The sequence below is a fragment of the Enhydra lutris genome, unplaced genomic scaffold (genome assembly GCF_002288905.1).
Source record: "Enhydra lutris kenyoni isolate GAN:26980312 unplaced genomic scaffold, ASM228890v2 scaffoldscaffold21, whole genome shotgun sequence".
Lineage (NCBI taxonomy): Eukaryota > Metazoa > Chordata > Mammalia > Carnivora > Mustelidae > Enhydra > Enhydra lutris.
Genome location: NW_019154105.1, coordinates 28,922,559 through 28,942,834, shown reverse-complemented (window position 1 = coordinate 28,942,834; position 20,276 = coordinate 28,922,559). Strand labels below are relative to the sequence as shown.

General features: G+C 38.3%; 1 protein-coding gene across 1 annotated transcript in view; it reads left to right on the top strand.

Annotated features, from left to right (window-relative positions):
- Positions 1–20,276, top strand: part of LOC111148903 (ATPase phospholipid transporting 10D (putative)) — a 104,599-nt gene that overhangs the window by 29,736 nt on the left and 54,587 nt on the right. Inside the window, exons 4-5 of the mRNA XM_022505679.1 lie at positions 10,399–10,603; positions 12,678–12,763. Of these exons, the coding sequence (XP_022361387.1) occupies positions 10,399–10,603; positions 12,678–12,763 (291 nt within the window). The remainder of the gene's footprint in view (positions 1–10,398; positions 10,604–12,677; positions 12,764–20,276) is intronic.

The window sequence follows — 20,276 nt, the reverse complement described above, 5'->3', positions numbered from 1 at the left end:
AGGAGGTCTTTTCTGAAGCATATTTGCTTATCACAGACACTTATATCTCCAGTATTTATTAAACAGAAAGACTGTGTAGATAAGAATAGTCTATAGAGGTGAGTTTTGAACTGTGTCATATATTGTAAATCTACATTTACAAGTTATACATACGACAGTAGTATTCAGAGACGACTAACTATCACACTGCTGTATTCTTCCTCTAAGTTCTGTGCGCATTGTGTTTATTTTACAAAGTTTAGATTGTACTCCATATATTTTTATTCTGATTGTTTTAGCCTAATATTGCACCACAAACATTTCCCATGTCTTTATGGAAATGAAATTTTCACTTTTCATACTTTTATGAAAACGAATTACAAAGTTTGTCATTTTTTTTTCAAGATTTTATTTATTTATATGATAGAGACACAGTGAGAGAGGGAACACAAGGAGGGGGGGATGGGAGAAGGAAAAGCAGGCTTCCCGCTGAGCAGGAAGCCCAGTTCGGTGCTCCATCCTAGGACCCCAGAATGATGACCTGAAACGAAAGCAAACGGTTAACGACTGAGCCACCCAGGCGTCCCCAAAGTTTGTGATATTAATTGGTGTCCCCTTTCATGAGAAATGTATCTGCTTTTTAGAAAGTCATCATTAGGACAGTTGTGTGAAATTCTGAATCTAAGATGTTATTTGCTTTGCAAACAAGTTTATGATGTCTCTCCCCACCGCCCTGTATTGGGGGTAGCAGGCTTGTGCAGTGTTCTGAGGATACTGAGTGTACTGACTTGGCCTGAGCAGGCAAGGAGCTATAGGAGCAGGAGTGAGAAATGAAGAGAGAAGGAGTTTGAGGCCTCCTGAGGGACTTCCAACACCAGGCCATTCCTTGAACAGTGTATTAATCAGGGTTGTCCAGAGAAATAGAACCAACAGGAATGAGATTTATAATCAGGAATCAGCTCCCGTGATAATGGAGGCTAAGAAGCCCCAGTGTCCACAAGCTGAAGTCTCGGGAAGGCCAGCAGTGTGGTGTGAAGGCCCGAGAGCCGCAGAGCTGATGGTCTAGATTCCAGTCCCGGTCTGAAGGCCGGATTGCTGGGGAGGCTGAGGTGAGGAGATCAGTGTCCCAGCTCAAGCATCAGGAAGGCAGAGAGTAAATTCAACTTTTCTCTGCCTTTTCTTTCTCAAGGGATTGGATGATACCCACCCACACTGAGGAAGGCCCTGTGCTTTACTCAGTTCAATTTGAGGCTAATTTCTCCCAGAAACGAACTCCCAGACACACCCAGAAGTAATGTTTAACCAGTGTCAGGGCATCCCTAGTCAAGTGGACCCTTAAAATTAACCATCACAGATTTTTTCCTTTAGTAGTAGAGAATCCGCAGTGTCTCCCGGATCCGACGGGGACCCCCAAATGTGGAGTGTGGTGTGGGCAGTGAAAGAACTCATCTGAGGCAGAACAAAGGAGACTGAAGTTTATTGAATACACCACAGGGAGCGGCGGGCTGGACAGCAGAGGAGACTGTCTGCCACGAGGCAGCAGCGGGTGGGAGTTGTTTTTAAAGGGGGAAGGTGAGGAGATCTGGGGACATATGCAGTTTCTCCCTTTTTTGGTAATTAGACCTGGTTTTAAGTAGCTCATTGTTCAGTTAAGGCTTATGGATATTTTGAGGTGGGTTGCCTGTTGGGCCTGTCTGTATTCAGCCTGGGGGTTACTGTGAGCCCTTTTGCCGGGATCAAGTTTCCCTATCGCTCAAGCCTGTTCCTTAAAAGCAGCCCTTTAGGCTAGTGTCCAAAATCTATAAAGAACTTAGCAAACTCAACACCCAAAGAACAAATAATCCAATCAAGAAATGGGCAGAAGACATGAACAGACATTTCTGCAAAGAAGACATTCAGATGGCCAACAGACACATGAAAAAGTGCTCCACATCACTCAGCATCAGGGAAATAGAAATCAAAACCACAATGAGATACCACCTCACACCAGTCAGAATGGCTAAAATTAACAAGTCAGGAAATGACAGATGCTGGCAAGGATGTGGAGAAAGGGGAACCCTCCTACACTGTTGGTGGGAATGCAAGCTGGTGCAACCACTCTGGGAAACAGCATGGAGGTTCCTCAAAATGTTGAAAATAGAACTACCCTATGACCCAGCAATTGCACTGCTGGGTATTTACCCTAAAGATACAAACGTAGTGATCTGTAGGGGCACATGCACCCGAATGTTTATAGCAGCAATGTCTACAATAGCCAAACTATGGAAAGAACCTAGATGTCCATCAACAGACGAATGGATAAAGAAGATGTGGTATATATACACAATGGAATACTATGCAGCCATCAAAAGAAAAGAAATCTTGCCATTTGTGACGACGTGGATAGAACTAGAGGGTATCATGCTTAGTGAAATAAGTCAGTCGGAGAAAGACAACTATCATATGATCTCCCTGATATGAGGGAGAGGAGATGCAACATGGGGGGTTAAGGGGGTAGGAGAAGAGTAAATGAAACAAGATGGGATTGGGAGGGAGACAAACCATAAGTGACTCTTAATCTCACAAAACAAACTGAGGGTTGATGGGGGGAGGGGGGTTGGGAGAGAGGGGGTGGGGTTATGGACATTGGGGAGGGATATGCTATGGTGAGTGCTGTGAAGTGTGTAAACCTGGCGATTCACAGACCTGTACCCCTGGGGATAAAAATATATGTTTATAAAAAATAAAATTAAAAAAAAAAAGCAGCCCTTTACAGAATCTATCTTTTTTTTTTTTTTACTTTTTATTTAAATTCAGTTAGTTAATACACAGTGTAATACTAATTTCCGTTGTGCAGTAGTGAATTAACACTTCCGTGCATCACCCAGTGCTCATCACAAGTGCCCTCCTTAATTCCTAACACCGATTTCCCCCATCCCTCACCCACCTCCCTTCTGGTAACCATCAGTTTGTTCTCTGTAGTGAAGAGTCTATTTCTTGGTTTGGGTGTGTATCTGTCTCTCTCTCTCTCCACACCCTCTCCCCCACCCTTTGCTCCTTTCCATCTTTTGAGCAGAGAAGGAATGTGGTGAAAACTGTGCTTTAAGAATATTGTTCTGCTCGAGTCTTGGGAGTGGCCTCTACAAATGGGGTAGATCTACCTCTGCTAATCAGTCCAGGGCATTACTGGGAGTAGATGCAAGGGACAGGAGGGGGTTCATAGAAGAGATGCTGTGAAGAAGAACCCAATTAAATTTGGTGAACTTTCTTGACTTTTGCGCCTTGGAGAATAAAAGTACCACTGATAGAAATAGGGAGCATTAAATTCACCTCAGGCAGGATGAATTGGAAATGAGAGCGAGACAGGCATCCAGTGGAAATGCCTCACAGGCAAATAGGAACATGCTACGGGAGTTCTAGTTGGATGGAAAGGCTATAGTAAGAAATTTTGAAGTCATCAGTCTGGTTAGAGGTGATTTTGAAGTGAGGAGTTTGACTTAAATCCCCAAGGGAGAAAGTGGGAAGAGCTAGAAGCCAGAGCTTTGAACCCAGAGGATGGCAAACACCTTCTTCAGCCTCTGAGTTGACTTGACAGGTTCCCTTAGACAGATGCTGCCCCTCTTTCTTCTGACATCTCAAGACTACTTGATACATTTCTTGGATCGACTTTAGTGTTCTTGTGTAAACTACATTCTTAAGATTGTAATTCTAAATTGGTCAGACTAGAGATTTTCTTCTATTCTAGTTACCAAGTCTGAACAAAAGACATTTAGGTTCAAAAGTCTAGTTTTCTAATAACAAGTATATCTTGGGTGCCTGGGTGGCTCAGGGCCTCTGCCTTCGGCTCAGGTCATGATCCCGGGGTCCTGGGATCGAGCCCCACATCGGGTTCTCTGCTCAGTGGGGAGCCCTTCTTCCCTTCTTCTTCTCTCTCTGTCTCTCTGCCTACTTGAGATCTCTGTCTGTCAAATAAATGAATAAAATCTTTTAAAAAAAAGTATATCTTGAACAAATTTAAGGCTCTTTTGACTGACCAAGAGTTCTACTAGATGATGGAATTTTTGTTTTATTTACTTTAGGGAGAAAAGTAACTCAGAGTCTTATCCTGATAGTAGAATTGTCTTCCATTTTATGTGAGCCACAGAGGAAATGGTTGGGGCACGCTGCTCTCTGTAAAGAGATACTTAAGCTGAAACCTGAAGGATTCTGAATTCTGTTCATTACTAGAATTCTTCAGTGACTTTGTCAATATCCATTTTAAAGATCTAGAAACAAAACTAACTTTTTTTTCTCCTTTATAAGATGATGGTACTCAGACAAGGAAAAATTGGGTCTGTTTTATTTTCTGATACTCATGTCTGATCTAAAGCTAACCAGAAAAACTGATGTATTATGTAGAAAACTAAAAATAATAGGAAAAGCTCATGGTTTTCGTTTTAAAGTCATGAGCATTTTACTAAAACGCTGCTATGAATCATTTGATGACATTTATGTCTTCATCATATGCCAGAGATAGAGAGGTGTGATTGGTAGTCTCACCCCCCCAAAATAGCTGTAGGAAATACTATTTTAAAGTCCAGATTTTGACCAATTTGAAAATTACCCAGCAATACCAAATTGAGCCAATGGGAAGAATGCTTCTTATATATATTTTTAAATACAGGTTTTTGTCTATAAATGATTGTTGACCTTTATTGCTAGTTTAAAGTTGGTCATGTGTGTTTGTTTGCTTTTCTAAGTTCTAAATAAGTTCTAATCCTGATTTTCTTAGTCAGTAGCTATATTTAGCCTTCGGCAAATTTCATAAACCCCACTTCCCTTCATTATGAATATAATAGTAATAAAACAGTAAGCAATAGAATCTAGCCCTTTCTAAGTGCTAAGTGAAAGGTTAATAGTAACTGTTAGCTGGAGTTTGCCACATTATCAAGTTATTTAATCAATATTTGAGAACTCTTTAGGATATACTGCATGATTTTTTAAAGATTAAAATTGCATAGTGGGAGACCCGGCATCATTTTTTTCTCAGGTGTCCTTTTGGACATAGTCCAGATCTATTTTAGATGATTAGCATATAAACTTACAGATAAGATGCAACATTCTGTTCAATTGTTTAAGGTCTCTCCCAAGATACCACTTCATAATTGCATTTCATAATAGAATCTCATAACTCTTTGTCCTTTTATCTGTTAGTCTATGTAATTTGCTTTTGTTTGGTATTGCAGAATAAATAATACCTTTCTCCAAGAACAAGAATTTGTTCTTGGAACAAATTACAAGGATAAAAGGAAATAAAGGTATGTTATAAGATTATGCCGTGTTGATTTAAATATACTAACTTAAATTCCTGTGAAATACAAAGCCATCACTTCAGAGAACAAATTATTCCTCAACAAAATTAAGGTGAAAGTATGAAGCCATTAAATTTTGCAAGCTTTTGGAAGAAGCATATTAACATTTCTGTGCAGATAATTTGATTCTTATTTGTAATATGTGGTCTTTCACACGGTGCTTGTCTTTGGGCAAATATCTTGGGAAATAACAAACACTAATATAGGAATTAAACATTTAAACTTTATTATACCTCAATTAAGTTGGGATGAGCTATTATGGAAAACCCAACTTTCTCAATATTGCTTTTCAAATGGTAGCCATTTATAAAGTTTTAAGTTCTGTTGCAAGGATAATAGAAGTGTGTTGAAAACAAGACTATTAATCACTTAACAGATTTGAGTGCCTTACTGTGTTGTAGGCACTGAGAGCTTGAGATTTAAAGGAAAAATGGATTTTAAAAAAATAGATACAGTGCCTTCCGTCCAGGACCCTACATTATTTTTTGATCTTTAAAAATCACTGTGTTGATTTTAGGAGTTTCAAAATACTGGTGAATGTTAACCTTTTAGGGTTATCTCATAAATTCATGAATCTCATAAATTCATAGAATTTCATGCTGCTTAAAATAAGACTAAATATCAGTGGCCTTCTAAGGTAATCAACCTTTTGTGTGATGTTTTCGAAAGTGATGGTTCTTCAAGTTCGCTTTCCAATATACCACTAAAACATTTTTTATTTGGTGGTCAGTAGTAAGTAACTATAGCTGAAGTAAAGTCTACTTCTTGAGAGATGGGTTCTGGAGCCACCAGCGTTGTTTTAAATCCCAGGACCACTTAGAAGCTTGACCTTGAGCAAGTTACTTAACTTGCCAAAACCAATTTTTCTCATTTGTAAAGGCAAGGGGGGTCAGGGATCATAGTTCATTTATAGGACCAACCACATAACATTGATACAAAAATTAAATCAGCTGGTGAATGTCAAGCATCTGATAAGTCTGCTGTTATATGCAATGATTATTCATTATTTGCTTATTATAATTTTTTTTTTTTTTTTAAAGATTTTATTTAATTATTTGTCAGAGAGAGAGAGGGAGAGAGAGCAAGCACAGGCAGACAGAATGGCAGGCAGAGGCAGAGGGAGAAGCAGGCTCCCCGATGAGCAAGGAGCCCGATGTGGGACTCGATCCCAGGACGCTGGGATCATGACCTGAGCCGAAGGCAGCTGCTTAACCAACTGAGCCACCCAGGCGCCCCTGCTTATTATAATTTTTTTAGCATTTTATGGGAAATGCTAAAAAAAAATCAAAGAGAAAAATTTGTTCATAATTCTACCCTTTGTCTCTTTAAGTTTGTTAAAGCAAGAAGTAGAAGTTTACATTCTCCGCCCTTCCTTCTTACCCCTCCCCTACCTCCCACCTCCCACTCCAGTGGAATCACTGTTAATAGTCCAGCGTGCCCTTCCCAATGTTTCCCAAGGCTTATGCAGCAGAGCTGTGTGATCTTGAACTCTTAAAGAAGTGAAATGGGTCTGGAAGTTTGCCTGAAGGAGGGATTGTGAGAGCCATGTTCTGTCCAATGAGAGTAGTTCAGAAGCACAAACAATCAAGCAGATGCAAGAAATTCTAGCTGAACATTCAGGCTGTGGGAGAAGAAGGTCTGCTTACTAGTTTTAATTCTTTATTGGACAAGGAAATATAGTCTCATTTTGAGTCTACCGCAATGAGAAATCTTCAGAGCTAGTTAAATGTGGCAGTGAGCATTGTCACTGGTTGGCAGTTGCTTTCACACATGTGCTCTCCCTTGCCCTATGTCTTTGTGCCCTGACTGATACACTGTCCCACCTTTCTTCACCTGAGTCATTCTTTGTCATCCTTCAGAACTCACCTCCTCACCACCTAAACACCCTAACTATTGGCTCCGTAGTAAACTGGGCATCCTTAGCTCTCTTTTATGAAAGTACTTCTTGTGTGTCTTTTTCTAATTTCAACCATAACTTGTGTAGGGTGGGGATGGTATATTAGCCATTTGTGTCTTCTTAGCACCTAACATAGTAACTGGCATAAATTAAGGTCTGTTGGGCGCCTGGGTGGCTCAGTGGGTTAAGCCGCTGCCTTCGGCTCAGGTCATGTTCTCGGAGTCCTGGGATCGAGTCCCGCATCAGGCTCTCTGCTCAGCAGGGAGCCTGCTTCCTCCTGTCTTTCTGCCTGCCTCTCTGCCTGCTTGTGATCTCTCTCTGTCAAATAAATAAATAAAATTAAAAAAAAAATTAAGGTCTGTAGATGTTTATTGACCTGAACTAGCTAGCTGTTGGGCAAATTAGGTATTTTTTTGAAATCCTGGTGTAGACTCCAAATAGGGAAAAATGAAGTTATGAAATTGACGTCATTTAAATTTTGTTCCAATGTAGAATAAATAAACTTGTCCTTGAGAGGAATTGTACTTCTTATGTTTGAAAGAAAAATAAAATTCCTAACCCTAAGAGTCAAGTCTGTCTTCTCCTACAAATTCTTGGCAAATTTTCCTTCTAGCTTTCCTCATAGAAAAAATAGAGGTCATGAAGCATGACTTATGTTACCCCGCATTCCCTCTGCATCGTTCACATTTTCACCAACTTTTTTCTGACCTCACATGAAGAGGCAACTACTCCCTTTATTGCAATAGGAGTCCTTTCCTCTATTGTTAATCCCATTCCTTATTTTGTCATAGCCTCCACCAGCATCCCCCACTCAGTGCTCTGTCTTCTACCTTGCCTATTCCATGGACTCCTTCCCTACAGCTCATGTTCATGTCCAGTTAATCTCATCCTTTATCCTTTGTCTTATCTTTCATTGCAGTGACTACCTTTACCCTTTACTTCCTTTCATAGAGAAACATGAAATATTCTACTTCTTAAATATTTAACTTCTATTCACTCTCTGATTCATGGAGGTCTCACTTCCTTCTTCACACTTCCAGCAACAATTTCACTCTATCAGCCTTTTCCATAGTCAACAGACATCCTAATCACTGAATGCCATAGGCTTGGCGCCTTTACAACTTCACTATGATTACTCCCTATCTAAAGTTTCTTTCTCCCTAGATTTCTCTGGTATTACTTTCTCTTGGGTGTCCTTCCATTCCTTTATTACCTTAAAGTCTCCTTCTGTAAGGAATATCATGTCCTTACCTGGTGTCACCTGCCCTCTGTGTACCTAGGATTACCACATTTCTGTCTGGACCCATGAGCATAAGATCAGAACCCTCAAATTGCTGCACATCCTTGGTTTCACATCTTGCTTCAGATAAAAGCTTTCCAATCTCTGTTTATTATCTGCCTTCTCATGCATCAGTTGCTTCGAAATTTGAGATGTGGTGAAAGGCACCATTCGTCATCCCATCATATAAGTTAGAAACTGTAGAGTCATGCTTGATAACACCTTTGCATGTAGTCCAGTCATAAAATGTGGTGTAGTAAGTCCTAAAACATGTAGTAAGTCAAAAAACCCAAATATGTCTTGAATTACTCTTCTGTTTATCCCTGCTGCTACCTGCTCAATTCTGACCATCCTCCTCCTTCTCCTCAATTATTTAAATAATTTTACATTGGTTTTGGCCATTCCTACATCAAACTAGCTGGACACCCAAAGTCCACTCATTATTCTGTTACAGGAGTTAGTAAACAGAAGTAGTATCACATCCTTCTTCTTCAGGTGAACCTTGTGACTCCCCATTTTCTATGGAATGAAATCACTACTCATAGAACTGAATCACTACTCATTAGAACTGAACCTTTGAAATATGACCCATACTTGTGTTTTTGGATGTTCTCTTCTACTTTCTTCCATGAAGAGTGAACTGGTCTGTACAAACTCTAGAAAAAAGAATAAGGACAAAATCATTGATCTTACCTTTCTCCATGAACTAACCAACTCTTTAGGTAATCAAGGTTTCCTTGAGTTGGATTCAATCTGGTGCATTAGATATTTTGGGAAAATAAGCCCTGAAAATGTATTTCTTCAGTAGCCCCTGAAGCTAGATATTTCTTGAAATAACTAATACAATTCTATAGAGCAGAAAGTATACAAGGGTTGGCCTAAGGTGGCATTTCTATTTATTCTGATGCATAATTTAGAATATAGCTATCTCCCAGACATCTTTGACAATGAGTTTGAATATTTAGCTCCATAAATATAATTGGAACTAAATCTTTACTTTTGAAATAAGTGTATTTTTGTCACAAATACCAGTTCTTTATGGTTATTTGGTAGGCAGTAGGGGAATGGTACAGCCTTCCTGATATTGGTTGGTGACATTGTATGTGAAATGCTGTTTAACTTGTTGATAGGATATTCTGTGATACAGATTTCCTTGTTCTACTCTAAGGAAAATGCTTTGGGAAGCACAGTTCAGGCAAGTTAGTATGAAAAGGCATGAGAAGTATGGCAAAAACTTTAACATAGAACAGGGTATTTAAAGCAAGACAACCTCGAATGATGTATCTTTCCTTTAAAATTGAATATATATGGGGGAAACTACGCTTTTGAAAAGGATTAACGTTTTCCATCCTTCTTTCTAGCGACCAGCTGTGGCAGACTCAGGACTGTTTTACCAGTAGTTCTATTAAGTGATAATTAGAGGTGTTCATGGTAGTATAATGATTTTTAGAATGTCGAGTATTTTATTCATTTTGTTTTTATTTTACTTCTTTGGTGTTTTGTTTAATTCATTCTACCAGACAGACAGGAAGCGCCCTGAGAGTAGATGTGTCTCGTACGTTTCCGGATCCTTGATACCTGCAAGAAGAGTGAGCGCCCAGGAGTTGAGATATATGTGAATTAACCCAGCAGATGTTCATTTTATTCCAATTACACTCAAACAGCATAATAATTCAAAGTCTCCTGGGACAAAAGAGCTGAGAAATAGGTTTCATTAGCTGAATAACTAAATTTTCAGGTGAAGCAAATTCTGGAATTTAGGTTTTCTCTGGCTTCCCTTTAAACATTTAGTGGATTAAAATTCACCCTAATTCTTTAACCATGTTTTAAATTACACACAAAACTTAAAAAATAAGATTACATATGTTTCTGTCTTCATATCCTCTTTACGCTTTTGTTTCCCCCGATGTTAGGAAAGAGAAAAAATATGTCGACCAATGCTGGAAAGATGTTGCTGTTGGGGACTTTATTCGCCTTTCCTGTAATGAGGTTATTCCTGCAGACATGGTCTTACTTTTTTCTACCGATCCAGATGGAATCTGTCACATTGAGACTTCTGGGCTTGATGGAGAGAGCAATTTAAAACAGAGGCAGGTGGTTCGGGGATATGCAGAGCAGGTAAATAATGTGTTCTCAGCTGGTGACTTATTAACATTTTTCTTTCCAGAAGATTTTCACAGGTACATATAAGGAAATTTTTAAATTCATGTTTACAATTACAAAATAGAATCCCAGAGGACTTAATCCATTTCCAGCTATCTGTGGAAGTGTTTTATAGATAATAGAATGGAATGACTTTGAAGTTCACATATTTTAGTCTGGCAATCCTATATTTTTTGGAACTGAATGAAAGGAAATGGAATTATTTTGCAATTTGGAGAGTTATTTTGCAGTGGAAATAATCACCTTCTGTTCCTAAAATCTGTAATTGCAACTATACCTGGACCTTTTGAGATTTGTGTAGCTTCTCGTGCCACAGAGCTTCTAGACCTTTCTAAATCCTGCTGTGATGAGCGAAACAAGAATTTGAAAGTTATGTTAACATGAGTTTGAATGAATTCCTGCTCTGCTGTTTAATTACTGTGTGACCTTGGGCAAATCACTTATTCAATTTATCAGCTTATCTTAAAATAGAAATAATGATGTCTGCCTCATAGCTTTGCTATGAGAGGTAAATGAAGTAATATACGTAAAAATGTCATGCGTGGATACTGCTTACATGCCAGTTTCCTTTCCCTTTCTCTGGAAACACTTGAGATGAAGTATTATTTTAAAATTTAATGATCTTTTTAAAACTCAACTGTTAAGTCAGGTTTCCTTCGTCTAGTAAACTAAAAAGTGTTTTAGCTGCATAAATGCCCTGATCTTCAGTAAATTTCATACTCTGATGGAACAGTGGGCCATGTCTCTGTGTCTGGATTTAATTTAGATCCTGTGATTGATACGCCTCTCAGTTGTCATTGTCACTTTTGTGAGCATTTGTGTCACTAAAACATTGGTAAAAATCTTACACAATTTGAGATTCTCTTGTATACCACTAAATACCAGCTTTGAGGGTGACGTCTTTGATTAATCATCACTCTTTGGGTTCAGTTAGGGTCAGCTGGGTTCAGCTCAGGGTCAGTGCTCTGGAATCCCATGACCTGTTTTTCAGTCCTGTTTCTGAACACTGCCTTGTGTGGAAACCTATAGCAAATCATTGTTCTTCTTTGTGCCTCTCTGTCTTTATCTGTTAATTAGACCTAACTATAACACCTACCTCGTGGGGGTTTAAAGAAGAAATTAATACATTTAAAGTACATAATTGAGATTCTAGTACATCAGAAAAACTCAAAAACTGATTAACAAATCAAATCATATGATTATATAACTCAGATTTTTCATACATTTGCTGTAATATGTTAATACATTACAAGCTATATCAGTAGTATTTCTTTTATTAGGCAAACATTTCATGGAAAAACAAGGAAATGAGATAAAGTTCCCATGGCTTATTCTTCTCGAATCCATGCCTGTGTTCTAGAAACACACTTTGCTTATTTGCTCACTGGTTTTATCAAGCCTTCTAAAATTATCATTCAGTCCATTAGAGAATTTTGTAAGATGCTGTTGTCCAGGTTATTTTTAAATTTTTGAATAAAGTATGCTGGGATTAAATGTTTATTTGCTTAATCTCAGACACTTCCTGCATGATTAAAGAATAACAACAGAGTATCTTCAGCTTTTCAGTGCTTTCTATGTAACAGAGTGTTTGCTGTAGGAGTAGAAGGTCCCCTTTGCAGAGTCCTGCGTGGATTCCAGTGTATGGTTCAGACTTTCTCATTACCGGTAGATGCCTATGAATGTTCTGGGACCGGCCCAGTCCCACTCAGTCGTTTGTGATTATGCCTGTACTTTTCTTCATTTGGGTAATTCGTGACATAAATTTTGTGGCAAGAATGAATTAGTTTTATCTTAAAGAGCTGGTGGGAGGATTAAACACTTAAATATCAATTTTGTAAGATGCTGATGTCTAGCTTATTTTTAAATTTTTAAGTAAAAATTTCAGGGATTAAATGTATATGTGCTCAGAATGTTCACATATATGGTTAATGCAAATGAAGTGGTATACATAAAAATGTCATCTTTTTGACATTGACTTCTTGTGTTGTGATTTTACATGTATAAATAGTTACTTACCTTTTTTTTTTAGGACTCTGAAGTTGATCCAGAGAAATTTTCCAGTAAGATAGAATGTGAAAGTCCAAACAATGACCTCAGCAGATTCCGAGGCTATCTGTGAGTGATACATGACTTACCCTCCTTGGTGTGAGTGAAATTGTGTATTGCAATTATAATTAATTAACTCAGTAAAATTTTTGTGTCCGTATATCCAAGTTAAATCACCAAAGGCCATGTGTTTAGCCATCTATTAATTTAGCTTTATCTTAATTGTTTAGTTAAATATTTACTTATGTATGATTTAAAAACAATAAGAAAATCTTGTTCTTAAAATAATTGTAAAGTCTCTGTCAGTAGTGTGAGAATGTTTTCCACAATCTCTGTAGTAAGCCCAAGACATGGTGTTTGGAAGGAGGTGTCTGGAAAGAACTGGCAATCTAGGTGACAGGATAGTGTCCTTCTGCAGAATTAGAGTACCAGGTGGATATTTCTGGTTGGCAAAAGTTAGCCAAGGGTTTGGAACATGTATAAGAAAAAGTATGGGAAGTCACAACAGTGTTCATTTTGAAGATATCTCGTGGCATGTATGTCCCTTGTATGCTAGAATTTGAGGTCTTACCTAATTTCAGTATAGCTTTGACTACTTAAGTGCTTTATGCCTTGAACCAAGTTATTTACTCTTTTCAAGCTTCAGTTTCCTGAGAGGAAACAATTTAAGAGGAGACAATTAGACCTGCTTTATAGTGGTGATCTTAAGAGAAAATGGTAGAGAAAATTTCCAACACCAGAGTTATCCTGATACTAAAGCAGACAAAGACATTTAAAGAAAGATCAGTATTCTGCATGAACATAGATGTAGAAATTCTGCACAAAATTAGAGCAAATCGCATCCAACAATATCAAAAGGATAACACATTGTTACCCAGTGGGACCTATCCCAAAAATGCAGGGTTGGTTTAATATTAGAAAATCTCATGATGTAATCTACCATATTAATAAACCATAATTAACAAATTGAAAAAGAAAGACCATCTTTCTGATCATCTCATAGATGTAGACAAAGCATTTGACAAAATCTAACTTCTGTTCTTGCAAACTGGAAATAGAAAGGAACTTTCTCAACCTGATAAAGGCATCTATGAAGAACCTACAGTTAGAGTCATCCTTAATGGTGCAAGACTAAAGGCTTTTAAATGTTTTTCCCCTTAGATCAGGAGGAAGACGTGGATATTTACTCTTAACACTTTTATTCAAGATTGCACTGCTTGTTCTAGCTGGTGCCGTCAGGCAAGGAAAGGCAATACAAGCTATCAAATAAGAAAGAAGTAAAACTGTCTTTTATTTATAGATGGTTTTATGTTCTTTGTGGAAAATCTGATAAAATGTATAAGAATTTAATAAGTGAATTTAGGGGTGCCTGGGTGGCTCAATGGGATAAAGCCTCTGCCTTCCGCTCAGGTTATGATCCCAGGGTCCTGGGATTGAGCCCCGCATTGGGCTCTCTGCTCAGCGGGGAGCCTGCTTCCCCCCACCCCCGCCTGCCTCTCTGCCTGCTTGTGATCTCTATCAAATAAATAAATAAATATTTTAAAAAATAAGTGAATTTAACAGTGTTGTAGGAAACATCAATATATAGAAATCAATTGTATTTCTATATATTAGCAATAAACAACCATATATTGAAATTTTTCAAAATACAACTTATAATAGCATCAGAAAAAATGAAATCCCTGAGGATAATTCTGACAAAAGATGTAAAAGACCTGCACCTTCAAAACCACGGAACATTGCTGGGAGAAATTAAAGACGTAAATAGTTGGAAAGATATATGTTGTTCATGGGTTGAAAGACTCAATATATTAGGGTGTCAGTTTGTCTTCAAATTGATCTGTAGATTCAGTGTAATCCCAACATGGTTTTGGGGTGTTTTTTGTTGTTGTTGTGTTTTTTGGTCTTTTTTTTTTTTTTAAAGAAGGGCAAAAGACATGAACAGACACTTCTCCAAAGAAAACATACACATGGCTAACAGACACATGAAAAAATGTTCAACATCAGGAAAATTCAAATCAAAACCACGTTAAGATACCACCTTACACCAGCTACAATGGCAAAAATTAACAAGGCAGGAAACAACAAATGTTGGAGAGGATGTAGAGAAAGGGGAACCCTGTTGTTGGTGGGAATGCAAGTTGGTGCAGCCACTTTGGAAAACAGTATCAAGGTTCCTCAAAAAGATAAAAATGAGCTGCCCTATGACCCAGCAATTGCACTACCGGGTATTTACCCCAAGGATACAGATGTAATGAAAAGGGGCATGTGCACCCTAATGTTCATAGCAGCAATGTCCACAATAGGCAAACCACAGAAGGAGCCAAGATGCCCTTCAACAGATGAATGGATAAAGAAGATGTGGTTCATATATACAATGGAATATTACTCAGCCATCAGAAAGGACGAATACCCACCATTTGCATGGACATGGATGGAACTGGAGGGGATTATGCAAAATGAAATAAATCAAGCAGAGAAAGCCAATTATATAGTTTCACTTATATGTGGAATATAAGGAATAGCATGGAGGACATTAGGAAGGGAAAAATGAAGGGCGGGGGAACCAGAGGAAAAGATGAATCATGAGGGACTGTGGACCCTGGAAAACAAACTGAGGGTTTCAGAGGGGAGAAAGGTGGGGGGGGTTGTTTAGCCCAGAGATGGGTATTAAGGAGGGCAAGGATTGCAAGGAGCCCTGGGTGTTGTATGTAAACGATGAATCGTGGAGCACTACTTCGGGAGCTAATGAAGTGCTATATGGTGACTAACATCACATAATAAAAAACAGAAGTAAAAATAAAAGAAATTGACAAGTTTATTCTGAATATTTTTATGGGGATGCAAAGGACCTATGTTAACTTAAAACAACTTTGAAAAGAACAGAGTGGGAGGGCTAACACCACTTGATTTCGAGGCTTCTTATAAAGGTACAATAATCAAGTTAGTGTCATTTGGCATAAAGACAGACCAGTAGATCAGAAGACATTGGAAGAGTATAGAGTCCAGAAATTGATCCACACATTTACAGGCAACTGGTTTTTGTTATCCATTAATGTGCCTTTGACAAACGTACACAAGCAATTTAGTAAAGAAAGATTACTATTTTCAACAAATCATGCTGTAACAATTGGATGTCCACATTATAACAAATAAACTTCAAGCCCTACCTCTCACTGTATAAAAAACTTAACCAAAAATGGAGCCTATGGTTAAATGTAACCCTAAGATCAGTAACTACTTACACAAAGAGGAGACATAAGGGAAATCTTTGAAACCTTAGGTTAGGCAAAGATTTTTTGGATACAAGACCCAAAGCGCAATCCAGAAAAGGACAAAAAATACGAAAAAGAACTTCATCAAAATTAAAACCGTTTTCTCTTCAATGACACTGTTAAGTGAATGAAAAGATAAATCACAGACTAGAGGAGAATATTCGTAATGCATGCATCAGATGTAGGACTTGTGTTCAGAATATGTAAAGACATCTCAAAACTAAGTAATAAGAAAACAAACACTACAGTCTTTTAAATGGTTAAAAAAAGTTTGAACAGGCACTTCACTAGAAAAGGTATGTAGATGACAAATAGCTATGTGAAAAGATACATGTTAAAACCACAAGGCTACAACTGCTACAGTTAAAAAGACCCAAGTATAGAAGTACTGGTGAGAATGTAGAGGATCCAGAACACCCATATACCACTTGTGGGACCATATAAAGTACAGCCATTTTAAGAAACAATGGAAGTTTCTTAAAAAGTTAAACTTATGCCCACTGTATTATCTGGCCATTCCACTCCTAGGGAGTTAGCTAAGAGAAAATAAAACATTTCTTCATATAAAAACCTGCACACAAATATTCATAGCAGCTTTATTTGTGAGAGTCCAGAACTGGAAACAACCCAAATGCCCATCAGCAGGTGCATGGATAAACGAATTGGATATCCATACCATGTAATACTACTCAGCAAAAAGGAATTCACTGGTGATACACGCAACAACATAGGTGCATCTCAGAATATCACGCTCATCCGTGAAAGAAGCCAGGTGGAAAAGAATATATACTATGTGATTTGATTTATATAATTTCTTAAAAATAAAAGCTAATTTATAGTGATGGGAAGCAGATGAGTGAGTGAGCGTCTTAACCAAATTTCTGAAATTGGAGTCCTGGTCTACCTTGTCAGCCTCTTTCTTCATCCACGTTGGACATGATTTTTTTCTTACAAGACACATTGGAACATCATTCGCTGTTGTGGGTACTCAGTCTTGCCACAGAACCCTTACCTAGTTCTAGGGCCCCAGTAACCTCCTGACTCTCCAGTTATCACTTGCCTCCAGATTCCCTGATGCCGTGTTTGCCTGCTCTTTGGTTTTTCCATTAGTGATGGGCTCCTCTGAGATGTGTCTGCTTCAGGTGTGGTGCCTTACTTTCTGATTAGCCTGGTCTGACCACTGGAATTGCCTTCCTCTTAGAATCCACATCCAAAAGATGGCTCCCTGCTTCCTCTCCCTCCCTCAGTGATTGGACTTCCCTGGGTCGGCTCTGTTAACACCTCTGTTGAGAGCTGGCTTCTGCAACCTGCAGGGAAGCATTGAATGAGTCAGCCCAGGTAGATACAATGATTTTATGTGGAATTATTTTTATCTACCAGACTAGCTTCTTATCCCTTACCAGCTCTGTGGTCTGTTTTCTAAAATCAACCAAAATTGAGATGCTCACTTTCATATGGTGACTTTTCTAGTCTTACTTCCAGGCAGAACTGACATTCTCCCTATTTGTGCCCACAGTACATACTGAATATCAGGTTTTTGTCATAATAATATCTATAATAATTGTATTACATTTACATATTTCTCTATCAATCACCTCCCCTTAGACTACGGGAACCAAGACTATGTATGGTTTTCTGTCCCCAGCATCTGAGTTGGAGTGCTGGGCATGTGGCAGATATAACGTAGCTTCTTCAATGGATGAGAGCTCTGTGTGGACAGTCCGTGCTTCATATAGAGTCCAAAGGTCCCACATCATAAGTGCCAGGTATATACCTGTCAAGGGCAGGACCTGTTTAATGCTGGGCAGACACAGTTAGGATAGGAGTTGGGCTTTGATCTAATGACAGTAACCTAGAGTGATGTAATGGGGAAAAATAAAGATCCCAGGGGGAAAAAAAAATCTAAAATCTTACTGAGAAACTTTGGAAATGCTTGTGTATGTTAAATCAGTTCCTATGAAGTTTCTGGGGATAATGAATCCTAGATTGATAAGGATTGTGTGGTTCTTGCCTGGGAATACTACATGGAAATGTGAATGTTGGGACTTAAATTCTTCATCTGTAAAACCAGGAAGTAGAATTAAATTAAGCCCAAGGACACTGCTGACCCTGACTATGACTCTGTGGTTGTCTGTTTGTACATAAAACCATATACACGAAAGAATGTAAACATCTCTTAGAATAAGATGTTTACAAATTACAGGAGTGAAGGGACAAATCAATTTTCTTTGTCCTTTGTGGTGTGAAACCTTCTTTGAAGAGTTATTTCCTTTTCCTTGTAATTCCAGATAGCAATTTTCCTATATGTAAGAAAAAAGAAACAACTTACTGACTGAAGTATATTGTTTAGAAAACAGTCTAATTTTAATGCTGAAATTAAGAGGGCATTTTCAAAATAGGTGAAATACATTACTTCTTGCTTATTTAAAAAAAATTTCCAGTTATTTTTCTGTGTATCTTTGCCACTGTTATAACTTAATCAACTAATTACTTTGATAATTTTTAAATTGTTTATTGCAGAACATTTCAAGCATGCAGAAGCCGGAAGAAAAATATAATGAACACCCCAAGTCTCTCACCCGGTTTTAACTATTTCATAATTTTGCCAACTTTGTTCTAATTATCTTCCTATTTCTTCCCTCTTTGCATTTCATTGTAAATACTTCACTATGAATACATAGCAGTTAAGGACCAGAGCCGTAACATCATCATCACACCTAACTACATAAAGAAAAATTTCTTGTTATCATTTAATACTTAGTTTTTGTTTAGACTTTTCCAGGTATCTCAAAAAATTTTTCATTGATATCCTAGATATCAAAATTTTTTGTTAGATATCCTAACCAGGATCTGAACAAGGTCTGCCCATTTTATTTGGTTGACATGTCTCTAAATTTTTCCTCCCAAGAAATTAGGCCAGTTAGCTTGTAGAATGTATCCTTTTCTAGACTGAGCTGCTTGCCTTCTTCCTGAGTTGAGTCCTCCCTGCTTCTCCCTGTGCCCCCTTGCCATCCATTTGTTGAATAAGTCAGGTCATTTCGCCTGTGGTTTACTGCACTTAGATTTTGCAGACTGCATCCTTGTGGTGGTGGTGAACATTGTTTTCTGGCCCTCTGACTTCCTATAAACTGTCTAGGGGCACTTTCTTTCTTTCCTTTTGTTTTTTCTTTTTTTTTAATTTAATTTTATTTTTTCGGTGTTCCAAGATTCATTGTTTATGCACCACACCCAGTGCTCCATGTAATACGTGCCCTCCACAAATACCCACCACTAGGTTCACCCAACTTCCCACCTCCCTCCCCTCCAAAACCCTCAGTTTGTTTCTCAGAGTCCACAGTCTCTCATGGTTCTTCTTCTCCTCTGATTTCCCCCAACTCCCTTTTCCTCTCCTTCTTCCAATGTCCGCTGTGTTATTCCTTATGCTCCACAAGTAAGTGAAATCATATGATAATTGACTCTCTCTGCTTGACTTATTTCACTCAGCATAATCTCCTCCAGTCCCATCCATGTTGATACAAAAGTTGGGTATTCGTCCTTTCTGGTGGCGGCATCATACTCCATAGTATATATGGACTATATCCTCTTTATCCATTCGTCTGTTGAAGGGCGTCTTGTCTCTTTTCAGTTTGGCGACTGTGGCCATTGATGTTATGAACATTGGGGTACAGATGGCCCTTCTTTTCACTACATCTGTATCTTTGGGGTAAATACCCAGTAATGCAATTGCAGGGTCATAGGGTAGCTCTATTTTTACTTTCTTAAGGAATCTCCACACTGTTTTCTAAAGTGGCTGCACCAATTTGCATTCCCACCAAGAGGTAAGAGGGTTCCAGGGGCACTTTCAAATCTGATGAAAGAAATAGTTTCTATTTCTACAGAGATAGACGTAGATATACACATATACATGCACGCAGGAAATATTGCATACAATTTCAAAGTCTTCACAGATCTCTTGATGCCACAGACTCTAGGTTGATTTTCTGTTACAGAGGCTTGATTAGGACCCTTTGGAGACATCTGTTCCATACCATATGGAGGCTTGTGATGTCCCTTGTCTCATTGGTAGTTCTGTTAAGATTGGTGTTCTCTACCTTATCCTTTCATTATAAAATTCCTCTTATCAGTCTGTTATCTAATGATTTTAGCAGCCACAGGTTACCATGGCCTAGAACAATCCTTAATTCCATCCGGGCCAAAAATGGCAATTTCCTAATCCTATCAAGAACTTTTCCCTTGTCTGTTACTAAGTTACCTGAAATATAGTTTGTACTTGAGTAACAGTTACTTATTTGGAATATTTCTGAGTT